Source organism: Macaca fascicularis, chromosome X (assembly GCF_037993035.2).
Source record: "Macaca fascicularis isolate 582-1 chromosome X, T2T-MFA8v1.1".
Classification (NCBI taxonomy): Eukaryota; Metazoa; Chordata; class Mammalia; order Primates; family Cercopithecidae; genus Macaca; species Macaca fascicularis.
Genome location: NC_088395.1, coordinates 142,157,240 through 142,179,191, shown reverse-complemented (window position 1 = coordinate 142,179,191; position 21,952 = coordinate 142,157,240). Strand labels below are relative to the sequence as shown.

At 40.6% G+C, this 21,952-nt stretch overlaps 1 protein-coding gene across 3 annotated transcripts in view; it reads right to left on the bottom strand.

The window, feature by feature from the left end:
* Positions 1–712: 712 nt before the first annotated feature.
* The window catches only part of SLC9A6 (solute carrier family 9 member A6), a 62,422-nt gene continuing 41,182 nt past the window's right edge, over positions 713–21,952 (bottom strand). For 2 of the 3 annotated variants that reach the window (XM_005594681.5, XM_065538171.2), the window contains exons 13-16: positions 17,941–17,971; positions 14,387–14,466; positions 7,553–7,658; positions 713–3,375 (exon numbers count right to left, since the gene is read on the bottom strand). In XM_005594681.5, coding sequence (XP_005594738.1) covers positions 3,103–3,375; positions 7,553–7,658; positions 14,387–14,466; positions 17,941–17,971 — 490 coding nt within the window. In that variant the 3' untranslated portion in view covers positions 713–3,102. Of the gene's footprint in view, positions 3,376–7,552; positions 7,659–14,386; positions 14,467–17,940; positions 17,972–19,127; positions 19,218–21,952 lie in introns of all 3 variants that reach the window. The other variant, XM_015444162.4, reaches the window with a different exon arrangement.

The window sequence follows — 21,952 nt, the reverse complement described above, 5'->3', positions numbered from 1 at the left end:
GCTCAGATCTAATGTAGGGTTTTGTGTGGTGAATTAGAAAACATGGGTTCCTTCAAGAAAAGAGCCTGTTGTGTGTGGATCATCCCCCACCAATGTCTCTCACTGGGCCATGAACAAGGAAGCTGGAGTGGATGACAACAAAACACAACAGATAGCGCGGTTGGTGCCATTGCTGGACTAGACAAACTTGCAGTCAGCACACTCTAGACTATAAAACTTCTCATGCACAGAGAGACATGTCTTTAACTTGGAAGGAGGACTATTTGTATTTGTGTGATCATGCTTTCAGCCAAACTTGGAACTGCCTTCCTACCTAACTGGATATACTTGGAATTGCCTTCCTACCTAACTGGATATACTTGGAACTGCCTTCCTACCTAACTGGATATAGAATTCTCTCTCCTCATACCAGCATTTTCATAACATTATCCATTACTAAGCTAACAGGCTACAAATCCATGTAACGGAATTTGACTGCTTTGAGTCACATTTCCTAAAGAGTCCAATTGTGACCATAAGCAAATAAATCCACCCTTACACGTAAGCACCAAAAATCTGCCACCCCATAAGTTAAGTTCTGTTAGGTTTCTGTTTGTTTATTTGAAAACATTAGTCTTCCCCTTTTCCAGTAGGTATATAGGTAGAAAAATAAATGAAGTCAGCACTCTTTACGTCTCACTAGAATAAACTGTGACTCAAATACTGTGAGTGGTTATTTGCAAGGCTATAACTTTTTTAATGACAGATTTTCCTAAAAGAAACCACTATAACATCTGTCCAAGTACTCCAGAGAAAACAAAAAATACATAAAGATTAAAAGTCTATTACTTTAACAGCACATTGCCAAACACGGACAACTAGGATAAATGCCAAGAAATCTTAAAAAATAACTTTAAAAGATGCAACGTTCAAGTCATTCAAACATGTAGGTTCCACAAACAACAGGAAAACAAGTCCAAGAGCAGTTCTACTTGTGCATGATGGTAACTCAGACTGGACTTCATCAAAGTTCATTCAGGTGTTTCATAGGCGTCTGAGCAGAGTTTGTTTTTTCTTCCTTTCTTGGAGATGTGTACACAGATTAGAGGAGAGGAAAATCTTCCAGATGCTGATGTTAAACACAGCAGGCTTGGTTCCCCTTGATAAAGTATGAAGGCAGATTTATTTGACTCAAGCTTTATCAGTTTCCCTAGTGAAAAGTCTTATGCATGCTGAAATAGACGAGTTACTGAATTTGTCATGCGAAGTATTTACATAAAGTGAGGTCAGTAACCCGACAGAATAAAAAAAGGTAGTTGTTAAATTATTGTATAACCTTTTACAACTTGAATAACTTTATGGGTAAATGACACTGACGTTCAAACCCCTCAAACATACATTAACAAGAAACTATTTACTGTGTGAAGAGGCACACATCATGTAAAACATACACTTCATGGGAGGGATTCCTGCATAGCAGGAAAGTCGCTACCACTACATAACAAATGGCTATGCCAACAGTCAAAGCTGCCACGAAAGGGTACAACATTAGAATTCCCTTAACAAGGAGTGTTTGTAATAGCACAGATACCTTTTGGAGAGTAAGTACATGTTTTTTTCGGAAGGGTATTTTTCACTGGAAAATCTGAACATCATGTAAATAAACCAATGTTCTAACTGGGTAAGATTTAAGGCAATGCTACTCAGACCTGAGGGAAAAAAATCCAAAACAGTTTGTTTTTCTTCTGAATCATGAACAGGTCAAAATCAACATCAAAAAGTATTCTTCCAAGCATTCCATGCACCTTTAGGTATTATCGGCATTACAAAATAGAATCTACTTTCATACTCCAAATATGAAATGAGAAATTGTTCTGTGCTCTTCCTTGAAAACTGTAAAAAAAATGCATGGCAGCTTAGATAATTAATATTAAAAAGTACCGTGAAAATGAAGACTACTACACCTCCTGCACACAAAGCAGCCAACTTGCTGCAATCAATGCCCAGAATATTCGATTTCTCTTATGACTGACTTTGGTGTAGTGTGGAACGATCGTGGGTTCATAAATTAACTGTTGACATTAACTACAGACTAACAAATGATGATTAGACACAGTAAGTTCAAAAATTTTACGTTTTGCTCCTGTTTGGCTGCTAAAGAGCAGCAATTTAAATTGATATAAAAACTTCTGACGACAAAGCTTGCTATACAGATAAAGTACATAATCAAAAATTAAGCAGCAATTAAATTTCTTATTTAAACTTATCTGGTATAGAATATTTACACATTTGGGAAGAGAGATCTCTGAAACCATCATTCTCTTTACTTGCCTCTTGCTCTCTGCCCACCCCAGCCCCTCCAAATCTAAATCAAGTGCCCTGAACTATATACACCTGTACTTTGGCTAAGCCGGCTAGATGCTACTCCTTCTATGGTCTTGGTCTGGAAGAAAAGACATAAGGTCTCAGAAGTCATTTGCAGCCTTCTTTTCTGAACAACAGTGTACTCTAGTCAATGAATCTGTGCTTTCACAGCAAGCGGGGGAAAAGGGTCCCCACACTTCACTCCCCAACCTGAATGGGGCAAGATCAAATGCCATCAGCTCCTTGCACCACAACAGGCCACCAGAGAAAAGGGAAAGAAAACGGTCAGGACAAAGGCAGCAGCTATCAACAAGTTTCCCAATAAAGGAACCTCTCCTCCCTGGGTTCCCAAGGAACTAACATGACCTCCTCACTCTCCCTCCCCTAGCACACAAAAAAATTAATTCACATCACGAGAACTTGGTACTCTGGTTAAGTGTCAGGTAAGTTTAAGAAAGAGAAAATCCGTCACTTTTTGTACTTTAACTGAGACATAAAACTAACAGAACACATAACATCACTGTGAAAGTAACTTTCTAAAACAGATCCAGTCTACAGAGTGCAACCAGGAAAACTTAAAGGAATATAGTTTGTTCACAATCTGCCGTGTACAGGATATTTATATTCTTTCTATGCCATATAAATAGCATTTATATAGCTTACACATTCAGAGACATGCACTGGGACTTTTAGGTAGTACAAATTTCTTCACAATCACATGTGCAAATTTTACAAATCACTAAGTGAGTATTAGTAAGCTTAGGCTGGACCGTGTCTCGTATTATCTAACAAATTTAGCGGGGGTTCAGAATCATCCATTGGAAGAACCAGGCGTGTTCCTCGAATGACCAGTTCATGGTCCCCAAATGCAAGCTCCCGATCCAAGGCATCTTCAGAACTGTTTCCCATAAATCTCCTTGGAGCGCTGGATGTGGCCGATTCAGTGTTCACAGTAGAATCTCCATATGTCAAACTGATATCACCATCATTGAGAATAAGATCAGAATCATCATCTTTCAACTGTTCCTGGTTCTAAATGCAAACAAAGTAAGATTTAAGAATTGCTGAGTTCAAGAGACATTTCCAACAGGAGTATTTTAGAGGATTCCCTATTTAAAACCTTAAGTGGTAGCCCACTGCCCTCAGGATAAAGTATAAAGTCCACACCTTGGCTTAAAATACAGCGTGACTTGGCCTCTTTAGTTCCTCTCCTGCCACAATCTGCCCCTCCCACACCAACAGCCCCATTGTCTGCCAGCCAGACTGAAGTGCTGACAGCTGCCCAGACTCCTCGTGGTTTCTCTTACCTCCAGGTCCTTCTACATGACCCCTCTTTCCTTTCACATGACTAACACCCTTTTATCACTTTAGCTCTGAAGTCTTCCTTGAGCTTCTAGGACTAGGTTAGGTGTCCTTCCTGTGTGCTTTCATGGCATCCTGTACTTGGCCCTCTCCCTGTAGTGGCACTTACCCTTGAGCTGTAACTGTGTGTGTATCGAGCCCTCAAGAGGATTACAGTCTAGTGTGTGAGGGGAGCAGACCGATACACATGTGGTGAAGACACAGGGTAAATGCTACATGGTCCAACCACCTAATACAGTTTGGGGCACAGAGAAACTTATCAAGCCCTCACTGCAGCTCCACAGCAGCTTGGGTTCTCATGGAAATATTACAGCCAAAATAGTATACTTAAATAAGGTTCTACGAAAGGGAAAAGTATCAGGAATACATAGTCCTATTTTGGCAAATAAAAAATGTAAGTAAGAGTGCATAGAGAAGTCTTTTCTTCTTTATGTTTCTGTATTATCTGAAATTTTATTATAATGAGTACATATTACTTTTAAAAAACAGAAGAAGTCATTTTTTCTAAATGACTTTAAAGAGAAAGGATCATTCTAAATATGCACATTGATCTAGCATGAAACAGTCTGTCATTAATGCTCCTTGAGGGAAGTATATTCTCCAGATTCCTAAATCCCATGTCTGTTTGAAAATTTTGAATTTGTCTAAGACCGTCAAATAGACTGAGAAGACTATTAGACAAAATCTAAAAAGGAATTTAATCTGCTGTTGCTAGAAATTTCCCCAAATACTCAAAGGCCAAAACAAGTGTGAACTGAAAAACAAACGGCTGGGTACGGGTGGCACATGCCTATTGTCCTAGCTACTGGGGAGGCTAAGGCGGGAGGACTGCTTGAGCCCAGAAGTTTGAGGCTAACCTGGGCAAAACAGCCAGAACCCATCTCAAAAACAAACAAACAAACTCATAGCCACCAACCAGCCTAAATCCCTTCCTATCTAATCTAGTTAGGACAGTAAGTCTATCTAACTGGTATCTATCACTTAATTCAGCAATACTCACTAGCTCTGTGGCTCCTTCCCAGGTCCTCAGGGGCTCTTCAGCACCTTCTAATATCTTTATTAAGTTTGAGGTTTGGGGCAATATCTATCAAATTGTAAAATGCACATGCCTTTTGACCCAGTGATTTTACCTTTAAAATCTATTCTATATACTTTTACATAGTTGGGTAAGTTTATATGTAAAAGGATATTCATATAAGTATTGTTTATAATAGCAAAAAAGGAAATGACTGAAATGTCTATCCATAAGAGACTGAATATATGAATTTTGCTATAGCTATGAAATGGAAATTTGTAGCCATGAAAAGAGAAGGTAAGACATTTACTGTACTCACATGTAAAGGTATCCATGATGTATCAGTAATTGAAAAAAAAGCAAGTAATGGGACAATATGCCTATTATAATCCCATTTGTGTAAAATAATAACAAAGCCATATATACACATATTCATTTGCAAGAAAATATATCAGGAAGTATCCACAGTGAGCCTATAATAAAGACTGCCTCGGGGACTGCAGGTAGGAGGAAGGCAACTTTGATTTTTCACTTTGTACATTCCATACTCCATGGATATTTGGTCATGAGCTTGCTAGTTTTATAACTAAAAAAAGCAGTTAACAAAAATAATGTAAATTACGTCTGGGCCAGGTGCAGTGGCTCATGACTGTAATCCTAGCACTTTGGGAGGTCAAGGTGAGTGGATCACTTGAGGCCAGGAGTTCAAGACCAGCCTGGCTGACATGGCGATATCATCTCTACTAAAAAATACAGAAAAATGAGCTGGGTGTGGTGGTGCACACCTGTAATCCCAGCTACTTAGGAGGCTAAGGCATAAGAATCATTGAACCCAAGAGGTGGAGGTTGCAGTGAGCCAAGATCGCGCTACTGCACTCCAGCCTGGGTGACAGAGCAAGACTCTGTCTAAAAAAAAATTAAGTGTGATGGTTGTTATGGGTTAAACTGTATCCTCCCCCGCCCTCCCCACCAAAAGATGTTGAAGTCCTAACCCCCAGCACCTGTGAATGTGACCTTGTTTGGAAATAGGGTCTTGTTTAAAATAAGGTAGGCCCTGATTCAGTATGACTGCTGTCCTTATGAATAGGAGGAATTTGGACACAGAGGTAGGTACGCACACAGGTAGAATCCCATGTGAAGATGAAAGTAGAGATACACAGTGATGCATCTATAAGTCAAGGAAGGTCAAAGATCGCCAGGAAGCCACCAGGAGTTGGAAGAGAGGCCTGGAGCAGATGCTCCCTCACAGCCTAGAAGGAACTGACCCTGCCAACAACTTGACCTTGGATTTCAGCCTCCAGAACTAAGAGATGATAAGTTTCTATTGTTTAAGCCATTCGGTTTGTGGTACTTTGTTACAGCTGCTCTAGGGAGCCTGTTGTGTTTTGCTACATTCCAAGGACACAGGGTTGTTGTGGACCTCTTCTGGCTTTTGGTGACGGCGAGTGGGTCTCTGGAATCCAAGAGCCAAGCTTCACTGCCTGAACCAACAGAGCTGGCTGACTTCTCTGCACAGTCATGTGGGTTAACAGGGCATAGCGGAAATGCAGACAATGTTTGAGAGGGGAGCCTGGGCAATGTGGAAGGGAGAGGAGGGGCAACATGGGGTGTGCTCCCCATCTCACGGGCACAGTCTGTCAGAAACATGCATTGACTCGACATAACACAAAGCCGTAGGATGCTCCTCCCTGGCCCAGATGCCACCCCTACTCTGCCTACTCTTTCCTGTCCATTTCTTATACAGCCTCCCCTCTCAAGGTTCTGCGTGTTGCATCTGAGTAGTCAAAACTGGTGGGCTTTGTTAACAAGGGAGCCTATATGATGTCATAGATTATTTCTGAAAGGTTGGTTTAGAATGGAAGGCTTTTTCTTCTTCTTCTTCTTTTTTTTTGGATAGAGTCTCACTCTGTCGCCTAGGCTGGAGTGCAGTGGCATGATCTCTGCTCACCACAACCTCCACCCTCTCCAATTCAAGCAATTGTCCTGCCTCAGCCTCCTGAGTAGGTGGGATTACAGGCGCGCGCCACTGTGCCCAGCTAATTTTTGTAATTTTGGTAGAGATGGGGTTTCGCCACGTTGACCAGTCTGGTCTTGAACTCCTGACCTCAGGTGATCCGCCACCTCGGCCTCCCAAAGTGCTGGGATTACAGGCATGAGTCACCACGCCTGGCCAGAATGGAAGGTTTTTAAAAAAGAAATTGAAAAATAAAAATGCTCACATTTAAAAACAAAGGCTGGCTAGCATTTCTGTTATTTTTTTTCTTAGTAGCAATATTTATCAAATTACCAATCACATTTTGGTAGCTAAGGAAAAAAAATATGGAATCCAGATTCTATCTAGATATGTTCATGCGTCCCAACAAGGTGGAACAGAGGCAGATAAGCTTTCCCAAACACCCAAAGGTTGGGAGGTGTGAAATAATAGACCATCTGTTGCACTTTAGGGATGTCAAAATTGTTTTAAAATCCTCTCAATGTAACTGAGACAACCCTCATTTGTGGATGAAAGCATACACATTTAGTACTGAGCTCAGGACACATACTGCAAAGAAATGAAAGCCAGCATGGAAATAGAACTATTTACTAAAATCACCCACAGTAAGATGAGGCACGATTCTATATCTGTTTTCAAATGCTCTTTCAAAGGCTGTGAATTATATTTATAGGTTTCAGTGTATTTTCTGGTTGAGCAAAATATGCTTAAATTCCCTCATGGAATTTATACCTCAAAGGCAGAAAACCAAACCAAAATAAAATAAAACCAGTGACTCATCCACAGAGCAGATAAATTTAACTTACTGAAGAATTTAGTTTTGGATAAAACCGACTTACTTCGTAAGCCTGGGGGCTGGTGAGGCACCTGGCGATGGGTCCACAGCAGGCAGGGAGTGTTGTTGTCAGCGGAGGCCCGCTGTGAGTCAGCAGAGGCTTCAGATAGCTGCGGTGGTTAAGGAAGAGCTGTGGTCCTTTCTTTACAAATTTAAAAGAGCAATCCGTTTGATAATAATCACCATCACGGTGTAGCAACCACTTCGGAGGACAGCAAAGGGCTTTCACGTCTATGGTCTCATTTCCTCCTCACATTATGGCAGTGAAACAGCAAAGGGGTATTTTATCATCTCCACTTCACAGATATGGAAACTGAGGCTCAGAGAGGTCAATGACCTACCTAAAGCCACACAATGAGGTAAACGGGGACCAATCTGCTAGCCCAAATTGGTCTGAATTTCAAATCTTGTGCCCTTACCACCACATCACATTGCTTTTCTGATTTTACTGAAACCAAAAGGAACATCACTGTAAATTGAGCACTAAAGGAGATAAGGGAGAAAGTAAACAATGTTAATGGCCAGAGAGGAAATTAAATGTTCCAGCAGAACATAGTAATAAAATGTTTTTCATCATTTATTGTGAATTCAGCTGGCCTCCTGCATGCTATAAGTTGAAACTTCAGTATCAGACTGACTTCCTTAGGAAGCTATAAGAAGGAAAGGCAAGTCAAATCTCAAGACATTTTTAAAAACTATGTATCATGAGGCCCTTTATCATAGGCCCTCATTTCAGTATTCATTTATTTGCCAAAAAATAAAAACAGACATGAGAAACATGACAGAAGGAAAAAGAGGGAATCACAAGAAAAAGGAGAAAATGATACAGACACATAAATTCCTCACTTTATTTATTTATTCATTTGCTTATTTTTTTTTTTTTTGAGACAGACTGTCACTCTGTCACCCAGGCTAGAGTGCAGTGGGTGATAATAGCAGGTACATGCCACAATGCCCAACTTTTTTTTTTTAATTTAATTTTTGCAAAGACAGGGTCTCACTATGTTGCTAGGCCTGGTCTTGAACTGAGCCTGCCTCAAGCAATCCTCCCACCTCAGCCTCCCAAAGTGTTGAGTTTACAGGCGTGAGCCTCCATGCCCTCCCTCCTCATTTTCTAAAATGAGAACCTAAGGTGGTTCTCAATTAAAAATGAGAAAGTCAGAGAAAATTTCATGAATCCTCATATTAATAAATTATAAGTAAAGATTAAAGCACTCTATATAAACATGCTTTATAAAACATCTGGCCAAACACAAAGCCACTAAAAAACTGGAATGATGAATTCCACTAGTGTTTTGGGTAAAGAAATGACCAGGTCTTCATCTTCTGGTACTGAATGGGTAGTATTGAGGCTAACAGGTCTTGATGTTTGTCTCTACGAGAAAAAATTCCTTAGAAAACAAAACTTGCCAGATGTTGACAAATGGTTTAAAAAAGAAGAAGAAGAAGAAGAAGAAGAAGAAGAAGAAGAAGAAGAAGAAGAAGAAGAAGAAGAAGAAGAGGAGGAGGAGGAGGAGGAGGAGGAGGAGGAGGAGGAGGAGGAGGAGGAGGAGGAGGAGGAGGAGGAGGAGGAGGAGGAGGAGAAGGAAGAGGAAGAGGAAGAGAAAGAGGAAGAGGAAGAAGAAGAAGAAGAAGAAAGAAAACCTAAATAGTCCTGTATTTATTAATGAAATTAAAAACTTTTTCCTACAAAAAGCTCCAGGTTCAAATGGCTTCACTGGTAAAACTTTCCTAACATTAAAAAAAAACCAAAAAACAAACAAACAAAAAACACTAATCTTAACACTCCTTCAGAGAACAGAAAATGAAGGAATACTTCCCAATTCATTTTATGAGGCCAGCTTAATCTTGTTATAGAAACCTAACAAGGACACTATAAGAAAAAATCACAAGCCATTATTGTTCATAAAAATAGATACAGAAACCAGATGCAAAATATTAGCAAATTAAATCCAGTGATATACACAAAGGATAACACATCATGACCAAGTGGAATTTGTTCCAGCAATGCAAGGCTGGTTTAGCATTAAAACAACCAATCAATGGAAATCAAAATAACAGATTAAAGAAGAAAAATATAAATACATCATCATCTCGATGCAGAAAAAGCATCTGATACTAAAAATTTTCAGCAGACAAAAACTCATGATAAAAACTCTCAGCAGACTAGAAATAAAAGAGAATGCTCTTAATCTGCTAAAGGATATATCCAAAAACATACAGCTAACATCGTACTTAATGGTGAAATATTGAAAAATTTCCCTCTGAGGTCAGGAATAAGATAAGAACGTCCAGTATCATCACTTATATTCAGCATTGCACTGGAGAAGTCCCCTACAAAAGCCAATGTAAAAAGACACAAAAAAGAAATACAGGGATTGGAAAAGAAAAAAAAAATCATTACTCATAGATCATTTAATTATGAATATAGAAGACCAAAAAGAATCTATCAGAAATCATAAGTGAACTTAGCAAGACTGCTGGACTCAAGGTCCATATATAAAATCAAATTTTAGGCCGGGCGTGGTGGCTCACGCCTGTAATCCCAGCACTTTGGGAGGCCAAGGCGGGCAGATCATGAGGTCAGGAGATTGAGACCATCCTGGCTAACATGGTGAAACCCCGCCTCTATTAAAAATACAAAAACCTAGCTGGGCGTGGTGGTAGGCGCCTGTAGTCCCAGCTACTTGGGAGGCTGAGGCAGGAGAATCGCTTGAACCTGGGAGGCAGAGGTTGCAGTGAGCCGAGATCGCGCCACTGCACTCCAATCTGGGTGACAGAGCGAGACTCCGTCTCAAAACAAAACAAACAAACAAACAAACAAACAAAATATATATATATATATTTAAATCTATATATTTACATCAAACAAGTATAAAATAGAATAAATACCATTTGCAATAGGATCAAATACTTCAAATACTTAGGGACAAATCTAATGAAAGATGTACAAAAGCTGTGCACTGAAAAGTACAAATCATTAATGAGAGAAATTTTAAAAGACCTAAATGAATGGAGCAATATGCTGTTTATGATATGGAGTCTGAATATTGTTATGATATCATTTCTCTACAAATTCATTTATGGATTCAATACAAACCCAATAAACTTGCCAGCAGTTTTGTGTGTGTGTGTGTGTACGTGTGTGCACGTGTGTAACTTGACAAGCTGTTTCTAAAATTTAAAGGAAAACACAAAGCACCCAAAATAGCCAAGGCAATACTGGAGAAGAAAAAAGCCAGCTTTTAATTACTCTACTGGATAGTAAGACTTATTATAAAGTACAGTAATTAAAAGGATGTGGTATTGATATAAAAATAGAGAAACAGGATAAAAAAGAGAGTCCAGAAACTTATCCCCACTTATTCAACAAATCTTTGTTGTATTGCAATTCAGTGGGGTAAGGATGGTATTTTTCAATAAACGGTGCTGCATCGACTGGATATGCATATGGAAAAAAGTAGATCTTGACCCACTATCTCTCATCATGCACAAAAATGAATTTGTGATGGATCAAAGACTTACATGTGATAGTTAAAGCAATCATACTTCTAGAAGAAAACAGGAAAATATCTTCATGACCTTGGGATATGGAAGATTTCTTAAGACACAGAAAACTCTAACCATAAAAGGTGAATAAAATGGACTTCTAGCCTGGGCAACAAAGTGAGACCCTGTCTCTATAAAAAAATTTTTCAAACTAGCTGGGTGTGGTAGCACGCACCTGTAGTCCTAGCTACTCAGGAGGCTGAGGCAAGAGGATCACCTGAGCCCTGGAGGTTGGGGCTACAGTGAACTATGATTGCACCACTCCACTCCAGCCTGGGTGAGAGTGGGAACTGATCCTAAAAATAAACAAAATATAATAGACTTCATTAAATTGAAGAACTTCTCCTTAAATGCAGGATTAAGAAAATGAAAAGGCAAGCTACCAAGAGAAAATACAATAATCAACAACAACAACAACAAAAAATCCCAATTCAGGAATATAGAGAAACTATAAATCAGTGAGAGAAAAAAACAACTCAGTTAAACAATGGACGAAAGACTTAGACTTCACGAAAGAGGATATCTAAATGGTCAAAACACAAGAAAAGGAGCTCAGCCTCACTGGTCATCAGAGAAATGCAAATTAAACCATATGAGGTATCACTACACACTCATCAAAATGGCTAAAATTTAAAAGACTGAAAAATAAAACTCCCTTACTTTGCTGATGGAAATAACCATAAAGTCACCAAGTTGGTTAAAACCAATTAAACTGGTTGTAATCACTCTGGAAAACTGGTTGGCAATGTCTGTTTTAAAGCTAAACAGGCTGGGCAAGTGGCTCACTCCCATAATTCCAGCACTTTGGGAGGCCAAGGTGGGTGGATCGCTTGAGTCCCGGAGTTCAAGGCCAGGCTGGGCAACATGGTGAAATCCTGTCTCTACATTAAAAAAAAAAAAAAAAAAATAGCTGGGCGTGATGACATGCACCAGGAGTCCCAGCTACCCAGGAGGCTGAATTTAGAGGATCACTTGAGCCTGGGAGGCAGAGGTTGCAGTGAGCCAAGATTGTGCCACTGCATTCCAGCCTGGGTGACAGAGCCAGACACTACTTCCAAAACAAAACAAAACAAAGCAAAACAAACAAACAAAACTTTAAACATATACTTGTCCTGAATTCCACTCCTTGCACTCCTTGGTATATACTCAAGAGAAATGAGTGCTTATGTCCACCAAAAGATATATATTCATGCAGGTTTTCATAATAGCCAAAAGCTAGAAACAACTCAAATATTTATTAACAGTAGACTGGTTAAAAACAAAAATCCTGTAGTATATTCCTATTAGAGCTCTACCCTACTACAGCAATAAAAAAAGAATGAATTGCTTTTACATGAAACAATATGGATAAATTATACAGATGTCGAGTGAAAGCAGCAAGACAGAAACGAATACCTAATATACGAATCCATATATATAAAGATCAAAATCAGGTAAAACTAACCTGTGTTGATGAAAGTCAGAATCATGGTCACCCCTTTGTGGAGGAGGATAGAGAATGTTCATTTATATCTTTATATGGATGAAGGCACACAGTTGTTGACACAGGTTGAAATTCATTAAGCTGTACACTTAAGATTCATGTACTTTCTTGTATTCAAGTTATATCTCAATTATAACAAATCATTTGCCTACACAAATGAACTGAAATCTAAAATAATGAATATTTAATTATATCAGGGTGCTAGGTATTAAAATGATCAAGTCTTCATTGAGTAGGATTTAATAGGGCAGTACTGAGTCAAACAAGCCTTGGTGTTTACTTCTATAAAATATACAGAAGAATAAGCTATTATTCTACTCTTTCTCAACATTAGGATCATTGAATTGTTTTATATATTATGCAGAAAATGTACAAAACATTTTATGCAGAAAACTCACTAAAAAATTACTGCTAAATTAGAGGGATGAAAAAGTCCCAAGAGATATGGGAGTGGCTTATATCCAAAACCCTGACAATGGAGCCAAAAGTAATGACATAATCTTTAAAAAATTTTAAGAGCCAGGCTCTCTTTCTCTAATGGGAGTCTTAATACCCCAGATAAGCTTGCATTCTTGTTTCCATACAGTAATTTAATTTTGAAGTACTTGCAAACAGTGAATGCAAAAATTACCAAAAAGAACATGGTAAGTAGTAGCTTCTAATCATTAAGCGTCAAGTGATTTTTCTTAAATATACAAGGCTTTCATCAGAAAGTTGAAAGCAAGGACATATTTCTTACACGGTTGTCTCCAATTTGCTCCAGTAGAACATAAACCAAGTTTTGAATCAGATAAATCAGAGCCTGAAAGAACTCCATGGCTCTTTTTGCTAGGTGAATTTTCAAATAAGAAATTAATTTTAATAATGATAAAATGTTTAAAAAGCATGATTTAAAGCAGTGGTCCCCAATCCTTTTGGCACCAGGGACCAGTTTTGTGGAAGACAATTTTTCCATGGATGGGGCTGGGGACCAAACAGTTTTGGGATAAAACTGTTCCACCTCACATCATCAGACATTAGATTCTCATAAGGAGTATGTAACCCAGATCCCTTGCATGTGCAGTTCACAATAGGGTTTGGGCTCCTGTGAGAATCTAATGCTGCCAATCTGACAGGAGGCGGAGCTCAGGCGGTAATGTTCACTGGCCCATTGCTCACCTCCTGCTGTGTGGATCAGTACTGCTCCGTGGCCTGGGAGTTGGGGACCCCTGATTTAAAGAGGTTATAGAATATCAACACTACCAGCTATGAAACAGACTTACAACAGGGCAAGAAGGAAATCTGGCAAACAAAAACATTAGCTATCTATGGCATGCTGAATAGAGATAATCTCCTAGTCTTTGGAAAGGTCAGGGGAAAAAAAGTGTATTGCTGAACAGCGCAGTATCGAACATTATCGCATTCTGATTTCATTCTCATGCTTTTCCCTAAGCCTTTCCTCTCTTACCCTGCCAAGTACGCTGACAAGAACCAAGAAATACCTTCCGCTAAATTAGCTAAAGGACAATAAATATTAAAGTTTGCTCAATAAATAAACCTATATATCAAAGAAAGTATGTCATTTGGGCTTTGGTTCCCTTTACACAGCCAGCTTCTGAAATAACCAGTCCGTATGGTTTCATGGGTTTGCAGAGGAATCTATCTGTGTGGGTTTCCTTTTCCACAGCACTGATGGGGAAAGGAAAGATGAAAGGTAGGTTTTATATTCTGCTCCAGGAAGAGAACAGTCAAAACACTTGTTCCATTAAACTGTAATTATCTATGTCCACACTATCCTTTTTTTTTTTTTCTCTCAATTAAGGATACTTATGATCAAAGTTGTACCACATCCGGAAAAGCCAAGCACTCTCCGCTTTGGTAGTTCTCCTTTCATTTTCAGGAATACCCTGCAGATAGATAATACATAAATCAATATCTATACAAACATATGAACATTTATTTAGAGCCATTCCTTTGGAGAATCAGAAATAGAGCCTACTATGCTATAAGACACTCTGCAACAAGGGTAATATTAGAAATGTAATAGCTTGAATATTGAAGCTTTGGAATAAAAAATTGAAATGTTTTTCTGAACACCTCCATTACTCAGGCTGCTTGCTAATTTACAAATCTACTCTCACTTAAAAAAATCCATGTGGGGGCCGGGCGCGGTGGCTCATGCCTATAATCCCAGCACTTTGGGAGGCTGAGGCGGGCAGATCACGAGATCAGGAGTTTGAGACCAGCCTGACCAATATGGTGAAACCCCATCTCTACTAAAAATACAAAAATTAGCCGGGTGTGGTGGGGTACGCCTGTAATCCCAGCACTTTGGGAGGTCGAGGCGGGCAGATCATGAGATCAGGAGTTCGAGACCAGCCTGACCAATATGGTGAAACCCCGTCTCTACTAAAAATACAAAAACTAGCTGGGGGTGGTGGGGTGCACCTGTAATCCCAGCTACTCAGGAGGCTGAGGCAGGAGGTTCACTTGAACCCAGGAGGTGGAGGTTGCAGTGAGCTGAGATCGTGCCACCGCACTCCAGTCTGGGTGACAGAGCGAGACTCCATCTCAAAACAAAAGAAAAAAAGAAAAAAAAAATCAATGTGGAATAATTCATGTACTGAACCTGAAAGATTTAACTCTCAAAGTAATAGCACCTTAGAAAACATCACATCAACATCCCTATATTTGGGAGTTGTCATGGATCTCGAAAGTAACTAGCAACTTCAAAGTTGCTACTATGTTCTTGAAACATTAGCAAAATAAAAACAAGTACTGAAATTCCATGGTAAGCCTGACCAGCCAGGAGGAGAAACTAACACAGCAAGTAGGCGTCTCCTAAAAGTTTCCAAAAATATAAACTGTGTCTTTATTTGTAATGTGGTGCAGTCAGCAGTTGGGCAGTTAGGCAATCTGCTTCCAGTCCCAGCTTATTGACATTAAGTAGTTTAAGGAAGTCCCTTTCTCTCTCTGGGCTCGAATTTCTTTATGTATAAAAACATGATGAGGTTTAGAGAATCCTGAAGGTCCTTTCCAGTGCTCATGTTCTATGGTTCCATAATCTTCTTTTCTAAAAGCACATAATTTAGGCCAGACACAGTGGCTCATGCCTGTAATCCCAACACTTTGGGAAGCCGAGGCGGGTGTATCGCTTGAGGTCAGGAGTTCGAGTCCAGCCTGACCAACATGGCAAAACCCCATCTCTACGAAAAACACACCAAAAAAATGAGCCAGGCATGGTGGCAGGCACCTATAGTCTCAGCTACCTGGAAGGGTGAGGCAAGAGAATTGCCTGAATCCGGGAGGTGGAGGTTGCAGTAAGCTGAGATCGTGCCACTGCACTCTAGCATGGCCGACAGAGTGAAACTTCATCTCAGTAAGTAAATAAACAAATAAGCAAGCAAGCAAGCATAGAGTTTAGATTCTGGGTTTTGGTTTCTTCCTGTCCTTCCTAATGCTCAAAATAAATTTCTCTCTCCCTCAACGTGTCATGTGTCATATATCAACTTATACACAACACAAAAATGTTTGGAAACACTGTATGGGCTTACAAAAGCTGAAGAACACCTGCAATTCCTTTCACATCATTAGAAGTATCTTTGTGTGCCTCCACCTCTTGAAAAGCAACATTTCACCATCCCTCACCACATGAACACCTGTACATCCCACCCCCACACACTCCACACTTAGTATAATGTTCCTCTGCGCTTTCTGGTGGACATTCAAAATATTAAAGAAACAATATAACCAAGACAGCCACAGGGTTTTTGTTTTCTTTTAATTTTGTTTTTGTTTTTCGAGACAGTCTCTCGCACTGTTGCCCAGGTTGGAGTACAGTCACGTGAGATCGTGCCCAGGCACGATCTCAGCTCACTGTAACCTCCACCTCCCGGGTTGAAGTGATTCTCCTGCCTCAGTTTCCTGAGTAGCACCCACCACCACGCCCAGCTAATTTCTGTATTTTTAGCAGAGACAGGGTTTCGCCATGTTGGCCAGGCTGGTCTCGAACTCCTGACTCGCCATGTTGGCCCTGCTGGTCTCAAACTCCTGACCTCAGGTGATTCACCCACCTTGGCCTCCCAATGTGCTGGGATTACAGGCATGAGCCACCATGCCAGGCCCAGCCGTAGAGTTTTGAAGGTAAGGGAAAAAAAAAACAGTTCTTTGTTCTGTATGTCATGACTGGCACTCACCTACCTGGCTCTCTCCCTGTTACTCCTTTTCCATTTCTCCTCTGTGGTTACAGAGGTGACACAGCTGGTGGAGACTTGTACAGAGAGCGATCGAGCATTTGTCTTTTGAACGGCATGATTAACTTTATTCTTGTTTTGACACAGGGAGAAGGCACTGAGGAGTTATAACTCCTTGGACATTACCCCAGGAGCCTGGCATCATGGGAATTTATCCAGCTTGGTTTTTACAAGTATGTCAAGCCCATGGAATTCTACTTTAAGGATCTGATCACAAGAGGCAAGTACTTACTATATCTCATACATACATTCACACTCATCACTCAACAGCTAACAAAATTAGCATTTAGGAAATGAATCTGACAAATGTTTTTTTTAACCTCACCCTGAAGACAAATATACTGACTGGGGTTTGTTTCAGACAAGAAAAAAACTGTGTTTTGAAAGAGATGCTTTCCATGTTCAAAAATCTAATTTCTGTGATTTCTCATCTAATGTCTATATGGAGGCATATATTCAATGGTGCTCAGAAGCGACTGAAAAACAGATGGAAAATACCAGACAAGGGTGGTCAGTCTAGAGAGGGCAGCGAGTTACAATGCATTCAGTCCAACGGGCTCAAGTTCATAGCAACAACTGAGAAACTGACACAACAGAAGGAAGGAAGCAAGGAAACGTGGCCAAGGCTGAGGGGCAAGGTAAGAAAGTGCGTTCCCCTGAGCAGGCAGGGAAGACTGGTTGAAGACTCAAAAGCTTCTAGGCAGTTCTCTAGGGCAGCTGCTGGTCATCCAATTTGAAAGTTACACAGGAAGAGCAGCTGGAGTGGGGCTTACATCAGAGACAAGGCTTCATGCGCAAACAAAAGTGGAAAAAGCCTCCCCGTGCCAGAGGAGTCACTCGAAAACCCAGAAGTCCTTAAGAGACTGCTCTCCTCTGGGGCAAAAGCCCAGGCAGGATGGCCCAGAGACATGAAAGCTGTCGCCCTTGATAACCACACACTATGGCACTGTGGCAAACTTGGTTTTGTCTCTATGGAGCAGTGAGAAAAGCCAGGAATGATGTCAGTTAAAAGCTGAGGCAAAGAGGACAGGATCTAAATAGAAGGATGAAGTTTACAGTAAGTTGTTTTCTTTCCAAATGACTGCACATTTGATAGAAATGCCAGGAACAACAAAAACGCATATTTACCAAGTGTTCTTGGTCTGAATCAACACCAACCCTAAAGGAGAAACACAAAGAGCAAATGAGATTTGGAAGCCAAAAAATGGTCTACTCACACATGTACATTGTCAGGCAACCACTTTTCTCAACACAGAAGCTATGGAATGGTTAATGTTTTCTTGCTTCTCTATGGCTGTTGATGCAGATTTTTGGCTCCTGCCACTTTCCTTAGCAACAGCTTGGATTCTAAGGCAAGCAGGGTGTACCCATGATTCTCTTCCTGCAATCTTACTTACCAGTTTCAGAAAAAAAATAGCATTTTCTTCTCTGAATATAGGTCCATTCGAAGCAGAATCAGAGAGAGCAGCACTGCCCCAGTTGCTAAATAAGAATTACTGGGTAGCTCCAAAAACAAGGCTGGCACAGTGCAATTCACCTCGCAGCTCTCATGGCAACATTCTGTTTCGATGACTGAAGAGAGGGTCCAATTACAGGTTTTTCATAGGCTAATGGATAGACATTAGCCTTGCTTCTTCACAATTCTTTTTTTATCTGGTTAAAATTCCTGCTTTCTGTATCCCAGGGAAAAGCTTCATTACAAAGTTCTCTGGCTTCTCTCTATTCCCTAAACACGGGCACTCACCAACTCTGTTCACTCCTCCTCTAAATGCTCTCTCAAGTCTTCTCTCCTGTCCATCCCAACTGCTCAAGGGCAGCCCTCATCCTGAGGCTCATGGGCTCTGTCATGGAAGCTTTTTCAGCTGCCAGGCTCTCCCTGAGAGTCAGCTGTCGCCAGCATAGAGCTTGCTGTGTTACTCCCTTGACAAAGGACTCTGAGAGTGGCTTACAACCCAGAGGGTCAAGTCTGAAGTCCTTTGTGGGGCATTCAAGACGCTCTACAAACTAGCATCCTCGCCCCACTCCAATCTACTTTTCCATCCTCATTTTCCATCATTCTCTTCTACATGCCCCATTCTAGCCATACCTGCCTGCTCCTCTCCCCAAATCCATCCTCTCCTGAGCCTCCCATGCCATTGCTCATGCTGTTCTCTCCAGCTGCAATGTGCTTTCCCTCATTTTTAACGTGTTTTTCAAGTTCCAAAGTAACCTTTCTATGACCCCTTCAAGCAGAATCATTTTTTCCTCTGTGCATCTGCAGCACTTTCTACAGTCCTTTGTTATGATACTTAGCACAGTAGAGTATAGTTATTTACCTGTCAGTCTCCCCAAAAAGACTGTGAGCTCCTTGAGGGTAAAGGCCATGTCTCAATTCATCTCTGTATGCCCAGAGTCTAGCACAGTACCTGACACACAATAGGTGCTCAAATGTTTATTGATTAAATTAACTACTACAGACAACACAGAAAAAAAAAGCAGTACTAGAAGCTGTAGCAGTAGCATCCCAGAACACAAATAACACTGAAGGGAGAAAATGATGCAAGGCTGCATCTGGAAAGCAAGGGAATCATGGTCAAGGACTTGAAAACAGATCGCTATGACCAGATTCATAATTCAAAGAATGGCTCATTTTTCCTTTGTTAAAATGGCCAGGAGCTGTTTAACATCTTCTCAGTCACATTAGACTCTAACCACATTTATGCATCTCGAGTGACATCTAGTGGTCTTGAAGATAGCACACTTGCAATACTCAGAGGGTACATTATCAGAAGCTAAGTCAATGTAATAAACATTTATAGAGCACTTATTATTTGCCAGGCACTGTACTAGGCACAGGGCATAGAAATGAATTAAACATGGCCCCTGCCATCAAGGAACTCACAGACTAGTGGGGGAAACCGACACAACTAGGGCATAATCCCTAAGGGCTTCTATCAGGGAGCTCTGGCTTCAAATCTGGATTTGGCTGCTTTCCAGCTGTGTGAACTCAGTCAAGTGATACAGTCCTATAAATCATCACTTTATCACCTGGAAAATGAGGCTAATATCCACCACACAGAGTTGCTGCAAGGATTTAATGAAAAAATGTATGAAAAGGTTTTAAAAGAGTATCTGAAACATTAACACTAAGTGGTAGCTCTTATAACAATATTATTACAAGACTGAATAAAATAAGTTCTACAATTGGAGAGGCCCAATGTTGCACCAACAGAAGAGTGGTTCTGAGGGAAAAGAACAGGGGGAAAAGGAGGTGGCACTTAAGCTGTGTCATTTACTAACAGCGAAAGAGCATTCCAGGCAGAGGGAACAGTATGAGCAAAGGCTCAGAGACACAGAAGTGCAAAGGATGTGTAGTAAATGATAGAGAGCCAAATATGACTGTCACAAACTATGTGAAAGGACATGGGAATAGCTGGCTGTTTCAAATTTACTGAGGATCCACTGTCCACATGACAGCTAAAGTGAACCTTTTACACTGTAAATGACTTCATGTCACTCCCTTGCTTTAAAATCCTCCAGGATTTCCTATTGTATTTTAAAATCCAAATCCCTTACCATGTTCCACAAAACTTTGTATTAGGGGTCCACAAACTACAGCCTACGGGCCACATCAGTACCTCTTCTGTTTTGTAAATAATAAAGTTTTACTGGGATACAACCATGCCAATTGATTTACGTATTGTCTAGGGCTGCTTTTACACTAGAGTTGAGTAGCTGAGACAGACTGTATGGCCTCTAAAGCCTGACATATTTACTCTCTGGTCCTTGACAGTAAAAGTTGGCAGACCTCTGCTTCCATAGGATCTTGCCAACCTCACTTCCTACCTACCCTTCAGTCACTATACTCCAGCCATGAGAGCTTTTTTCCTGTTCATTCAACAGGCCAAGTTTGCCCCTGCCTCACGACTTCTGTAACTTGCTCTTCCCTCTGCCTAGACTGCTCTTCTTCCTGATAACTGTTTAACTGGCAACATCTAGTCACGCAGGGAAGACTGAACTCAAACGTAACCTCTTAGAGAAACCATCCCTGGCCTCCCTGTATAAAATACATACCCATCCCCAGTCACTATCACAGTACCTTGCCCGATTCCCAACATAGCATTTAATATCATCTACAGTTGTCAGGTTCATTTATGTGTTACTAGTTTATTGTCTGTCTTCTCTCACTAAAGTTTAGATGTTATGAGTCTAGGAACCTTCTCTATCTTATTATGATCACTGTGCTTCTCTAGAGCAGGATTTCTTAACCCTAGCATTACTGATATTCTGGCCTAGATAATTCTCTGTTGGCAGGTGGTGAGGGTTGGTGAGGAGCCTGTCCTATGCATTGTAGCATGTTAAGCAGCATCCTTGGCCTCTACTCACTAGATGCCAGCAGCAGCTCCCTCTTCCAGTTGTGACAACCAAAAATGTCTCCATAAAGTACCAAATGTCCCTTGCGGGGAGGGGGGCAAAAGTATCCTTAAGAAGCACTGAGGCTGGGCGAGGTGGCTCATACCTGTAATCCCGACACTGAGGCAGGCAAATCACTTGAGGTCAGGAGTTTGAGACCAGCCTGGCCAACATGGTGAAATCCCATCTCTACTAAAAATACAAAAATTAACCAGACGTGGTGGTGCATGCATGTAGTCCCAGCTACTTAGGAGACTGAGGGAGGAGAACTGCTTGAACCTGGGAAGTGGAGGTTGCAATGAGCCAAGATTGCACCACTGCACTCCAGCCTGAGCAACAGAGCAAGACTCTGTCTCCAAAAAAAAAAAAAAAAAAAGAACCACTGAGTTGTAACCTACAGTGCCCGGCACATGGCTGGTGTTCTGTAAATGTTTATCAAATGAATGAATAAAAGGTATATTTGAAATGCTGTGCTAAGAACTTTACAGATACTAGCTCACTGAATCCTTACAACAACCCAAGGAGGTAGGTACTATAACATACATGTTACAGATGAGGAAACTGAGGCTTTAAAAGGTTAAAGAACTTGCCTAAGATCACAGAATTCGTCAATGAAGGGGCAAGAAGTCAAAACCAAGTCTAAGTCTGCATGAATCTTAAACTTTCAGGACTTAGCAGTGCCCTTAAAACTGTACTAGACAAATTTGGGGGGAGGAAAGAGAAGCTTAAAATACAGCCCCTGTTCACG